At 37.9% G+C, this 13,738-nt stretch overlaps 1 protein-coding gene across 1 annotated transcript; it reads right to left on the bottom strand.

Moving 5' to 3' along the window:
- Window positions 1-123: 123 nt before the first annotated feature.
- FAM237B (family with sequence similarity 237 member B) lies at window positions 124-1,584 on the bottom strand. The gene is made up of 2 exons (XM_036010325.1): window positions 1,145-1,584; window positions 124-695 (listed from the first exon to the last, which is right to left on the bottom strand). Exons 1-2 carry the CDS (start codon window positions 1,533-1,535, stop codon window positions 661-663), a joined length of 426 nt encoding a protein of 141 aa, XP_035866218.1. The 5' UTR covers window positions 1,536-1,584; the 3' UTR covers window positions 124-660.
- Window positions 1,585-13,738: the final 12,154 nt, after the last annotated feature.

The following is a 13,738-nucleotide window of genomic DNA, read 5'->3' as shown; positions in this document are numbered from 1 at the left end:
TTCTAAAAATTTAAATAAATAAATGAAATCTTAGAAAAAACTGAGCTAACACCTGAAAACAAAAATTTTATCAAACTGCACTTTACTAAAATAAAATTTCTTACTGCCTTTCTGTTATTCCTTTTAAAAAATGAAGATAGTAAAAATGAGAAAATTAAAAAAAATTAGTCCTTAATGCATAGAAAAATACTTTAATATATAAGATGTCTTAGTGATGAAATGCACATATCAGAAGCCACACAGAACACTGCATCAAATTAAATATTTTTAGGACAGTACTGGCATTGATTGGTCTTGGCACAATTTTAAAGTCAATATGATATATGACATACCTCATAAAATGGGTTACAATTATACTACATTGACTGTTCTTTAAAAAATGTGTTACATTTGCATTTTAAGTAGAGTTTTCTTTGAAGCTGCTTTACAAAGATGTCTTCTAAGTAAAAAATTATTAACAAATTATCTGAAAAGATGGAAATGATTACTCAATAGCCACAAAGCAATTACACATCAACAAAAATACAATCTTTGTCAATATTGAAAAATTGGAAATAACAATTTTAATAAATACTACAGGAAATAGTTGACCTCATAAATACTGACAGTTAATCATTCAGGTTGGTGTCATCTTGCTTGAAATATTTTCTGTGTTCTCTCTTAGATGTAAAAGTCACGCTTTGTAAAATCCAGTCCTATAAGTTTACAGAGGAGAAATTGTTAATTTTTATTCTAATATGACTCTTAAGATTCCCTCCTTTTAAAGAACCCTATTGAAAAAGTTAATTTTAAAAAGCTAAATACATGGCCAATGTTTAACAATTTCTTCAACAAATGTAATATGAATAATTACAACATTAAATGGCTTTCTGAACTATTTGTGGGGAAAAATAAGGATAATTTTATGGATCTATCAAAATATACTATAATCCAAGGTCATATAGAATCAAGCATTTGATATCAGAGCTCCCATGGTTTCTACATAATATAAAATCAGTAAAAATGGAAGTTGAAGCTGATCACACTAGGAAAAAATATCTCAAGTTTGCTAGCTTGTTGGATAAACTTGAAAAATCAAAATGATTAAATATTTAGTTTTTAAGAAAACCAAATTGCTATTCTCTTAAGCATACATTTAAATTACCTCCTGTTATCTTCTGTGGAAATTCATACTTGGGAGGCATCGCCCGTCTTCTGCCCATCCCATGAGATCTGGAAAGTAAGCAGTCTACATACATGTTCCAGAAATCCTGAGCTATGCTTAAGAAGACATTATACTGTCTCGGCCACTGGGATTTTTGTAAGAACAACATGAAATTCCAGAAAGCATCCACATCATGCTCTATCTTGAGTTCCTTGAGATCTATCAGCATCAAAGAGCAAGCGTCCCAGCACTGGTGGTCAATGTCTTCCGTGATCCCTGGGCTGATGCTGGCAAGCACTCCCTTTTGAAATTCAAAATCTGCATTAATCAGATGGATCAGCACCATGCACCCCAGTGGTAGGCAGAACCATCTTCTCATGGCAAAATCCATATTCTATGCAGAAAAAAATAATGTATTTTTTAACTTAAAAAGAAAACTACTCAATCTCTTGAAACCTAAAAAAAATTTTTTTAAGATTTTATTTATTTTTATTTTTAGAGAGGGAAGGGAGGGAGACAGAGAGAGAGAAACATCAATGTGTGGTTGCTGGGGGTCATGGCCTGCAACCCAGGCATGTACCCTGACTGGGAATCGAACCTGTGACACTTTGGTTTGCAGCCCGCGCTCAATCCACTGAGCTATGCCAGCCAGGGCTAAAACCTAAAAAATTATAAATAATGTGTATTTGTTTTTGATCCAGTCAAATTTGCCAACTATGTATCTGCTGGTTTTCCTCTCGGTTGCCAACTCGCAGACCGTCCTTTGAAAGGATATTACAGTTACAGTTTGTTTAACAACATTCTGATAAGCAGTCCTCAGGAGCCACTGAAATCCAGCTCAAGGGAAGATGCTGTAGATATATACAGGGTCTGACATAAATAACGCCCCTTTTTATTACAAACTCCTTTATTACAAAATCATAAGTAATTATGTGACATAGAAATATATGTCACATAATTATATATAGAAATATATATATATATAGGTGAAATGTTTGAGTAAAACTATAAATTATTACACCCATATTATTACCCTACCAATGACAGGCAGGCCTTATTTCATCACACACCTTTAGAGCTGGGAGAACCCTTAAAAAGCATGTGCTCCAACCTTCTCCCTTTACAGATTAGACAATTCTCAGCCACGTGGCTCAGGAAGTGCTCAGGTCTCCTGTCTGCCTGGCCGAGACTCCTACCACAACACTTTCCAACTGAGTGGATCAAAGTGCAGCCCGTTATGTGTGTGACCACCAGAAACAGTTTACCCAAATGGTGCTGGACACTTAAGCACCGTTTTAAGTTTCATAGTTACGGATACTGAAAATTTTTCACTTTTATTCATTGGAAAGTATTTGTTAGGTATTGATGTCCGGTGGTTCCCTGGCTTCTCTGGGGTTGCTCAGGAGCTGGGTAGAGATTAACACGCAGGAAGACAATGAAGATGATACATGCTAACGCGGCATGTTGTAGAGCCAACGATATTCAGCAAAATCTTGGCATTTTCTAACGGCCCTTTGCACAAGTTTCCTTGCCAACTGATCGGTTGTTCAGTAAGTCAGCCTAAAAGCACCGAGGTGGGAGTGAAGGCTGCCACAGAGCACCTGTTCACAGGCCGGCATTGGAACTGTCCCTAACACAAGCTTGACAGCAGGAGACGACAGATTTATGAGACAACACTCGTCTCCTTTCCTCTATACCGCCGTCTGCCACGTCTCCCCCCCCCCCCCCAAAAAAAAATACAGGATGAAGAGACAAGTCAAACGAAACGAATTTAAATTTAGGTTATTAAGTTCATTTTACGTCGTCGAAAATTGTGCAGACTACCCAAATTAATCACTTTATAAAGATCTAAAAGGAAGATACTGGTTAGGACAGGAGAATTTTTTTTCCCTTTTAACTTTCAGGTGACGTTCCTCGACCAGTGAGTGCCCTTCTCCCAGATGGGGTCACCTGGACGCAGAAAAGGGAGCCGGCGCGCCAGTGAAGTACCTCTCGCCCGCCGCCAAAGCGCGCGTCACTGGCGATGTCCTGCGTGCGCTTCACTCTCTAGGGGAACGCGGGCTGCTCCAGCCTGGGAGGGACCAGAGGTCTCAGCGCGGGCTTGGGACGACCCCCGGCCCTCTAAGCCCTCACCTCTCGTCCAGCCGAACCCACCGCTGGAGCAGGCGAAAGACGGGAAGCAGCGTTCACCAGGCGCCCTGAGTCCACCCAACTGAACTGTCTCGCCGCACCACGCTCCTGGCTGGGAGGCGCTGGTTCTCCGAAAGTGGCGGCGTTGTGATTACTTCGGCGCCAGCAGGAGACTCCGAACTCAGCCCCCACCGTCAGAACCGCCCTCCTTTTCTAGGGACAGAGTGAGGGGGCAGAGAGTGGGTGGACGCGCTCCAGGGGCCGCGCCCTCAATTGCCCACCTTCCCAGCCCAGAGACCCGGCGTCAGGCGCCACTGCCTCGGCTGCAGTTCCTGCTTCTCCCGTTTGTTGTCGAATTTCTTCAAATTACAGAGGTTCAATGTCTTCCTCTCTCATCTTTCTCACTTTTTTTCCTTTCCCTCCTTAAGATGATCCATCAAGGCAGTGGTCTATACATACCCAAGCTATCACCTCCCTCTACCCACCCAGCCAACACGCCCTATTCTATCCAGAGAAAAACTTGGAAGATGTGTTGTTGAGTTGTATGGGTTCTTTACATATTTGGGGTATTCGCGCCTCATGGAAGGTATCATTTATAAATATATACTCCCATTTGCTTGGTTGCTTTTTTGTTTTGTTGTTGATTTCTTTAAGATGATTTTAACAAAAAATAATGCATGTTAGCTTACGATAGGGTTTGTTTTGGATATAAATTAGATGGATTAGTTAACCTACTGTTAAATCTAAACTTCTACATGAATTTATCATATCTATTTTAAAATGTACTGTGTTCTTTTGAGTTTAACCACCATATTTTCACAATGAGATACCACCTCCCGCTTGTCAGAATGGCTATTATCAATAAGACAAGGAAGAACAAGTGCTGGAAAGGCTGTGGAGGAAAGGGAACCCTTGTGCACTGCTGGTGGGAATGGAAAGTGGTGCAGCCATTGTGGAAAACAGTGTGGAGCTTCCTCAAGAAATTAACAATAGGGTTATATCATCTGACCCAGAAATCTCTCTTCTGGGCATCTAGCCCCCCAAAATTTGAAAACACTTACTTGTATTTGTAAAGATATATTCATTGTTCATTGAACCCCATGTTCATTGCAGCGTTATTCACAATAGCCAAGACATGAGAACAACCTAAATGTATTTCGATGGGTAATTAGATAAAATGTGGAACACATGCTCAATAGAATATACTCAGCCTTAAAAAAAGATGAAAAATTGCCATTTGCAACAACATGGTTGGATCTTGAGGATATCAACTTAAGTGAAACAAGTCAGATGAAAAATGGTAAGAACCATATGATTTCACTCATATGTGGGATCTAAAAACAAAAGCAAAAACAAACAAACAAACAAAGCAAACAAACACAGGCACGCCACAGTATGGTGGTTGTCGGAGGAGAAATGATAGGAAACTAGGCTTTGGATGGTGAGCATATAATGCAATATACAAATGATGTGTTGTAGAATGTATGCCTAGAACTTATATTGGATTGGCCAAAAAGTTTGGTTTTTCCCATAAGATGGCTCAAGTAGTGCTCAGTTGTGCTGTCTTGAACTTTATTAGAAACAATTTTGTTAGATTGTTTTGTGATAGCTGTCATATCAGTGTACATTTAAAAAATTATCAAAATTGGTGAATTGTGGGTAGCCATTTTAATAATGAAGATGGAAAATTATGGCAACATTTCCAGCATATTATGCTTTATTATTTCAAGAAATGTAAAAATACAACTGAAATGCAGAAAAAGATTTGTGCAGTGTATGGAGAAGGTGCTGTGACTGATCAAACATGTCAAATGTTGTTTGCAAAGATTTGTGCTGGAGATTTCTCCCTGGATGATCCTCTATGGTTGGGTAGACTAGAAATTGATAGCAATCAAATCGAGATATTAACTGAGAATAATCAATGTCACACCATGCAGGAAATAGCCAACATACTCAAAATATCCACATCAATAAAATTATTGGTGAAAATGAAAAATGTCTTTTACAGAAAAAAAACATAGCAACTGTTTGGCCAACCTAATATAATGTTATTAACCAATGTTACCCCCAATAAACATAATTTAAAAAGAAAATATGATTGATATACACACTGGCAGGAATGTTGCTTTTTAAATCATCTCCTTCAGAAGCAATATATTCATCACTATCATATCATGATCATCCTGTTCCCAGTATATTCCCATTGTCCATAGACTTCATCTCTGAGTTAATATCACAGAGCATTCTCCTTTCTCTCTTACTTTAGGCCCTCATCCCATTTCAGAGTCCCACTAATTTAGCCTTGCTTCTACGATTAAGTGTTCATTTTCACTCCATTACTGGGCATCTATTTCTTTCTTTTCTTTTATTTAAAGAGAGGGAAAGAACCATCAATGTGTGGTTGCCTCTCATGCACCCCCCACTGGGAACCCAGCCTGCAACCCAGGCATGTGCCCTGACTGGGAATCAAACCAGTGACCCTCTGGTTCACAGTCTGGCACTCAATCCACTCAGCCACAGTAGCCAGGGCAGTTTCTATTTGTCATCTACTACTACATATGTTGTCTTTTTTTCCATCCGAACGTATGATCTTCCCTATGACTTATAAAAATACTATCTTTATTTCATGTTTTTCTAGTGACTGACATATAATGCACTCAATAAATATTTTTAGCTGATTTCTACTCGTGTTCCTGTTTTAGAAACAGGAACAAGAATGGAGTGACGGTTCCCTGATTTAGTCAGGCCAGTGGCCTACTCATTTGTCCCCATGCTTCCTGCCTTCCAATCACTTAGTCGCAGTTCGGTTGTACTTGTTGTGTTTATTCCGTTTCTCCTTTATACAGCACGCTTCTCCAGGAAATACTGCCATCATCACACCCCGCAGAATTCAGAAAAGCACTCTACACACAGCAGAAAGATGTTGACTGGCTAGCACTGAGTATCTACAAAAAAGAAATTTTCAATTCAGTGACTTTCTGACTCATTATAATGAAAGACATTAATTTAAGACATTTACCATTGCAATCGCCTAGAGTAAACCTTAATAACAATGTATTTATCAAAGAGAGATTCAATGACCTTGGGGAGAAAGCAGGAAATGAAGATGAAACAAATGAGTGCCCTGCAGAGAAAACAAGCACTCCTTGGCTGCTGACTAACAGAAGGGAGTGAAGACATTATTTATTTATTTATCTTCAGGAACACGGGAGACAATGATGAATGAAGTCATGTCTCTGAGATAGGAGGAAAAGAATCAATGCAGGAGAGAAGCTGAAGAAAGATCATTGCCCAAAACGACCATTAGTATGAAATAATTTGCTGTCACTTTTTTAAAAAGATAAGAAATTAAAGTTTATCTTAGGTTTACTTTATTTGTAGTTGAGCTGAGACATAGAAAGTGGATAAACAGCATGTATTCTGGGATCCTCAGTATGTCTGTTTGCGTTTAGTGGGGGTGGAGGGGATTTCTTTAAGAATCACAATAGATACCCTTAATTTTTCATAGGCTACTTAGGGTTAATATAAAATCAAGTCAGGTAAAATTTAGAAACCTTACAAGGTATGACTGAATTTAATAACTTTTCCATCCTTTTTGCTATAGTTGTCAAATACATTACATCTACATACACTATAAACCCATGGTACAATGCACATTATACATTAAAACATTCTTTAGCCTGAAGAACTTTAGTAATTTCTTATAGTGTGTGTCCACTGTCAACATATTCTTTTATTTTTCTTCATTTGCAAATGTATTTTATTTCACCTTCACTCATGGAAGATCGTTTTTATTGGATGTAGAATTCTGAGTTGATGTGGTTTTGTCAGGAATTTCCATTTTTTTATTTTTGTAGTTTCGATTTCTCTGTTAGATTTTCTATAATTCACTTATGGTGTACATATTTTCTTTTATATCCTTGAATATGAAATGGGGTGCAGAGCGAGAGGTCCCTGAAACAGAGATATTCCCCCCTGCAGCCCACGGTTGGGGGTTAGGGGAAGGGAGAGCAGTTGATAGGCTTAAGATACCTTGCATATCTATGGCAACTTGATAGCTAGTTAATAGCTGTGCAGCTGCCCTAAGGCAAAAGGCCTACTGACTTTAAGGGCGTATCCTGACTCCTGACGTAGGCAGGAAGGTGGTTCCCCCTGTGGCACTGAGTTGCTCTTACTCTGACTAAAGATGGCAGCTGAAAAAATGTAGAAGGAATGGAAACTGGCAAATGTAGCACATTGTGGGAGGAGTCCAGGTGAGGCTACATAGGCAGCTCAGTCAAAATTTGAAATAAGGGTGGGTAGCCATGAGGAGGGATAGTCATGATGTAGCAGCAAGGCAATTTGGAGGAGAGCTGGTCCACCGTGGGGGAGAGCCATGCAGGGGGAGTAGGTACAGGGAAGGAAGAGGAGTAGCCATGAGGAAGGAGCCACGAGCCAGAAAAGGACCCAGACATGCGGCCGGTAGTGAAGTAGCAGCAGTGTAGTTTGTAGTCAGGATTCCACCACGCAGCCTGGTGTAGTAAGGAGGGAGCTATGCTGCTGCTCTAATCGTGCTTCCTTGAGTGGACTCCAAAGCCACCAAGGACTGTGACCTGCAAGATGCTGACTTGCTGCTTTGTAGACCTGGACTCTGTCTGGACTCTTGGGACTCGGGACCTATGGAAAGGCCATTCTCTTGGGACATGTACCTATCCTGAATGGACACAGTACTAAATTACCACAGTCATGCTTGTCGCCAAACATACCATGAAAAAGATGGCAGTAATTCACCTTGACCCCAACCATGGCCCTGTTGAAAAAGACATGAAATGAGACTGGATAAATTTAAGACCCACAGTATGTGATGGGACAAAATAACTCAATGAACACAACTTTCTCATTCCATCCATCCAACAATTCCACGGGAAATGATCAGACATGACTAGCACTAACATAGCACCAGGGCTGTTTTCTGTTTGTAAACTTGGGCTACTATGATCAGTAAGATGTGGGACTAGATGGATTATTTCTTTGACTCAGTGGTAATGCCAAATAAAATGGGTCAAAATTACTCGTTTATGTACCATCCAATTTTACTACAGTCTTATATCTAGCCTCACAGTAATGTTTTATAAGAAAGCTTTCCTTTCTTGTTGAAACACTACAATTTCTTAGTAGGAAATAATATAAATTTGATGTAGTTATTGGCTTTTCTCCTGTGTGAACTGTAAGTAACTTCTATACATCACAGATCTCATCTTCTTTTAACAAAGAGTGCTCATCAGCTAATAAAATACAATTTTTCTTTGATAAAAATAAACTACCTTTCATCTACAAGAATTTTCTGTCAGAAGTCTTACATGGCAAGATTACAATGTTAATACTTTTCCTTAGATGAAGTTTCATGTGAGAGATGGTTTCTTTAATGAGGAGAGGCAATCATTCCTACCTATTGGAGAGAACATTTACACAGGAGGTAAAGAGAAATCCAAATTTGAAATTAACGGCATGCAACAGCAGTTCTCACAGTCCAAGATCAGTCCATAGAGGTTTACTGGAAAGATAATTATTTCCCTTATATTTCAGAAGGAATAAAAATAAAAAAGGAAAAAAGAGGTGGGAAATTCATCCCCAAATAAATATCAGTTATTGTAATAGAAAAGTTGTAAAACAAAAAAAATTATTTTAACACCTTCTCCAACTGCCCATAACTCAATTATTAATTAAGAAGAGAGCCCTGGCTGGTGTGGCTCAGTGGACTGAATGCCAGTCTGCTAACCAAAGGGTCACAGGTTTGATTCCCAGTCAGGGCACATGCCTAGGTTGTAGGCCAGGCCCCCCAGTTGGGGGTGCAAGAGACAACCACACATTGATGTTCCCCTCCCTCTCTGCCTCTCTTTCCCTCTCTTTTTCTCTCTCTAAAAATAAATAAATAAAATCTTTTGAAAGAAGAAGAGAAATGATAAGAGTTTTGAATCCTGCAGAGATACAAAAAAGAATAGAAAATAATGTGTTTATGTTTCAGTCAGAGCTCATTCCAGTTCCAAGTTTCAAATTTCCCAAAAAGGGAATATCACAGAACACTAAATGACAAGTTATAGCTGTTACATCAAGATGAAGTAAATGCTTTAGTAAGATGCCAGACCCAAATTCGGATTTTTAAAGGAAATGATCACAAAATTCTTGGACGTTCTATGCTGATGTTCTCCAGCTCCAATGGGTGGTGAGTAGAGGTGCCTGGTCCCTTTCCTCATCCTCATTTAGGTGTACAGAGTCTCCAAGAATCCTGTGGAGAGAGTGCGTGCTGTCTTCCCCTGCCGTGGTGAGGCATAATGACTATAGTAGTCTGCCAATGCCTTTCTAGAGAAGAATATTCTAGCTGGTTAATTTATAATGTGGTAGTAATAAAGACTTAAACTATACATGAATATGCTAAAATAAATATTAATTTCTTTATTTTGAATTATTATTGAAGATATCTAAGAATTCTATATTATTGTAAATGGTTACTGCTTTATGAAGTATTAGTAACGAGCAACAAAGAAAATGGATTAGGTACGTGAGAATCCTGAATACACTACTGACTTGCCTGCTGTGTGAGCACTCATTTTCAACAAGCAGGAAGCATCATCATCAAAGGCCCTTCTGATAACTCCACTGCCATTCTTATACCTGTAGATGATTAAAAGGGAGTATAAAAAGAGTAGTCAATGACTCATAGTATAGGAATAGCCTCTTAAAATTTATTGATCTAATACCAGTGGTTGACATTGGGTAGGGTGGTGGGGAGTGTCTTAAAAACATTGATTCAACTAATTCTTAGGATTTCTATAAATATTTCTAAGAAAGTAACCTTTCAATGATATCTTTCAAATTAAAAACAGGATGCATTAAGAGCAAAGCAAATTCACGTTCCATAGGAATAAATTTTCCCTACTCAGTATGAATTCAGGTATTACAAATATTAAAATTTGCTTCTTTCTTTCATTAACACCACTACTCTGCCTATTCTTGCTTAATAATTCTAAAAATCATGACAGTTTTTTAGCATATATCTGTATGTAAGAGATAATTAGGAACTCAGTAATTATTATATAAATGGATGAATGATCAAACCATAACTACCTAGAAAGAAAGGCAATAAGATAAATCTACTTCCATTTTCTTTGAATAGGTTTTATTTTCAGACAAAAATTAAATGACGTGAGGCCTTCACTTTGACAATGTTACATTTTAATTTAGAGAGTTGAAGAGCTCAGCAGGAATATACCAGGAGGTCTCATTTGTTCAATCTACTTACCTTTATACCTAGAACTTGATTTAATTATATAATGTAAGATCCCAACTTATAATGGTTCTCAGAGTAACAATATTTGAGTAGCATGAAACTAAAAGAATATTTGATGTTACTTTAGGGGATTATAAGGCCAATGAATGAAAATAACTCCATGCCCCACTTCAAGTGATTCATATGTCATATGTTAGCAATCCAACTACTGTCTTTTTTAAGAATAAACTGATTAATTAACAAATTTTCAGAGACTATATACTGAGTCCAAGGCTTGAGCCAGATGGACCTTGTTAAAAGATATTAAAAAGGGTGAGATGTAGGCAGTTAAATAGTTGGAGATGGCAAAGTATCCAGCTTTTAAAAAAGATTTTTTCAAGTTTGAAGTGGCAAAAGATATAAGAACAGAACTTCTAAGACAACAGCTTCATAAATGTTTCAAACTGGAACATGGATGTAATGGCTGGAACTACAGCAGCTATTCTGAGACCATAAGGGGTCTTGAATACAGTGATATGATCAAATCTGTTGTTTAAGGGGGAAAAGCTCCTCTGGAGATCATTATGGATAAAGGATTACAGAGAAGAAGAGCTTGGGTTATATTATTTTTTTTTTATATGAAAGCTGGTGAAGGCCTGATGACAGGTTATAGAATCCATAAAATAATTAAGGTTAGAATGAATCTTAGAGAAGCAACGAGAGTTGCGATGTTGTGATATATTAAGGAGACCAAGAAGCTGCCTCTGTTTCCAAGTATTCTCCACACTGAAGGCTGTCCTACACAAAGCTTGAAATTCTTTTAGTAGATGCTGAGGCCTTTTGTTTATTCCCCAATTAGACTTAAAAACTAAAAAGTAAATGCTCTGAGAAAATTAACACACTGACTTAAAATCATGTCAACTTGTAAAATACAGGTATCAAATCCATGCCTGAGATCCAGGTTTCATGGGCAGTATGAGAGGAAGGCAGAAGAAACTTGGTACCAGTAGTAAGAAGAAGTAATTATATGGGGTGGGGGGGCGGTGCATAAAAGGGAGGTATGAAAAGTAAAAACTATCATTTCAACGTTTTGTCTCTGGAATCATTTTGGAAAAGGAAATGCAGAAATGAAGTATTTTGCTCATAACTACTAGTAAATCCAATTTAATGATTACTGCTTGCTTAATGCTCATAACAAAAATTATAGATGAAGAGATCAAAAAGTTAACCTTACAGCATATGCTGAGATAAACTATTTACCTCTTTAGTAACTATGTTACCATAGAGAAGTGGGATGAATAATATAAAACAGCAAAGTCATGTGTATGGTTCTACATGTAGTGATGTACTTCAATTTATATGTTGTATAGAAAAATTCCTGGGAATTTGAGTAGTTATTATCTCATGAAAAGAAACTTGACTACTCTCTTATAAAGGCTTATTTATATCACACACCTACTCTTCTTTTCCATCTGGGTTAGGCCTGCGTTCTATGTCACAGGAAACCTCTGACCTGAGCAGATCTGAAAGACTTGCCTGTCCACCAGAAATGTCTTCCACTGACCTGCCACGGTACCCCAAAATTCCAGCAATAGAGTCTTTTCTTTGAACTGAAGTAACCAGAAGCTGCTTAGTAGGCAATTATTTTTAAGGAGTAACATTATGCTGATGCCACCTAGAAACATCTTTTTTTAAAAGATTTTATTTATTTATTTTTAGAGGGAGAGAGAAAGAGAGGGGAAAAAAAACATTGATTTAAGAGAGGAACATTGATTGGCCAATCGGGGATGGAACCCACACCCCAGGCCTGTGCCCCATCTGGGAATCAAACCAGCAACGTTTGCTTTGCAGGATGACGTCCAAGCAACTGAGCCCCATCGGTCAGGGTCACCTAGAAACATCTTGACACATTCAACTAGTTAGACTGGCTCAGCACTCCTTGCTAATGTACTCAAAATAAAGTATGGGCTGGGTAAGTTTTGACATGAGAGTAAAGAAAAAGTAAACTAAAGATGCCTACTAGGGAAAAAAGTCCAATTTATGAGTTCCCTTGTGAGCCCTGGGAAGTGGGTTTTTGGTGTGGAGGGGAAGACCCTGTCACTTCTAGAAAGTAAATGAACACCAGACAGAGTGGTATGAAACTGAGGACAAACTCTACCTCTGCTGTTGCACTTACGGTCCCTCTAACCTACTTATATCGACTCCTCTTGGACAAGCAGGACCAAAGCATGATAGACAAAAAGTGGAAATCTAATTAAGAAGGTGAGAAGGCTTCAAGATCAATTTACATAACCTACAAAGGAGAGAATCAAATTAGACAACTTTCCTTTTAGCCTGCTGACAAAACAGACAGTTTAACATTATAAACTATTAGATTTCTGAATTATATGTTCATTCATTTTATTCTTAAAATAATTATACTAAAATGTTTATTAGATTAAATATAATGTAGTGTCCAGGAATGGGTCCTGGAACAGAAAAAGGTTATAGTTAGTTGAAATACTAGTGAGATGAAATGAAGTCTGTAGTTTAGTTACTAGTATTGTACCAACATTATTTTCCTAGTTTTCACAAATGGTTATATGAGATGTTTAGAGAGAGAGAAAGAGAGAGAGAAACATCAATGTGTGGTTGCCTCTCATGTGGCCCCCACTGGGGACCTGGCCTGCAACCCAGGCATGTGCCCTGACTGGGAATCGAACCTGCGATGCTTTGGTTCACAGCCCGAGCTCAATCCGCTCAATCCACTGAGCTACGCCAGCCAGGGCAGTATTTTCTTTAATAAAGATTTCTGCTTCAGGTTGGATAATACCTTGGGTCATTTCACCTCATCTTCATTTTAGCCACACATTTTAAAGGAGACAAGTTCTAGGCTCATGTTTCTTTTACTATCTGGTGACCAGAGCTGTAATAAATACTTCAGGCCATGATCATATTTTGTTCAAAAAAGGTATTATAATTTTTCCTTTATTTTGAGATCTTTTATATCCATTTCCCATTTACATTTTATTTTCTGTTATCATGTTTATATATAAAATGGGAAAGAAAACAATGTGGGCTTGTATTCACTAATAAGAAATAAAACCTTAGAAAATAAATAAATATATTGGGGTTAATACAATTCTGACATAAGAAGACCTAGTAGTAAAGATGATAATACAAAAAACAGCAAATTTTTTTTATTTTTATTTTTAGTTTTCTTCATGGTGCAGTTTTAT

The sequence above is a fragment of the Phyllostomus discolor genome, chromosome 10, assembly GCF_004126475.2.
Source record: "Phyllostomus discolor isolate MPI-MPIP mPhyDis1 chromosome 10, mPhyDis1.pri.v3, whole genome shotgun sequence".
NCBI lineage: Eukaryota > Metazoa > Chordata > Mammalia > Chiroptera > Phyllostomidae > Phyllostomus > Phyllostomus discolor.
The sequence above is the reverse complement of the archived record's forward strand: the minus strand, read 5'-3'. Positions and strand labels throughout refer to the sequence as shown.

Coding starts and splice junctions, on each gene's coding strand:
- FAM237B (XM_036010325.1), bottom strand. CDS start 1,535: ATGGATTTTGCCATGAGAAGATGGTTCTGCCTACCACTGGGGTGCATG. Junction 696..1,144: donor TCCACAGAAGATAACAGGAG/GTAATTTAAATG, acceptor GTAAACTTATAG/GACTGGATTTTACAAAGCGT.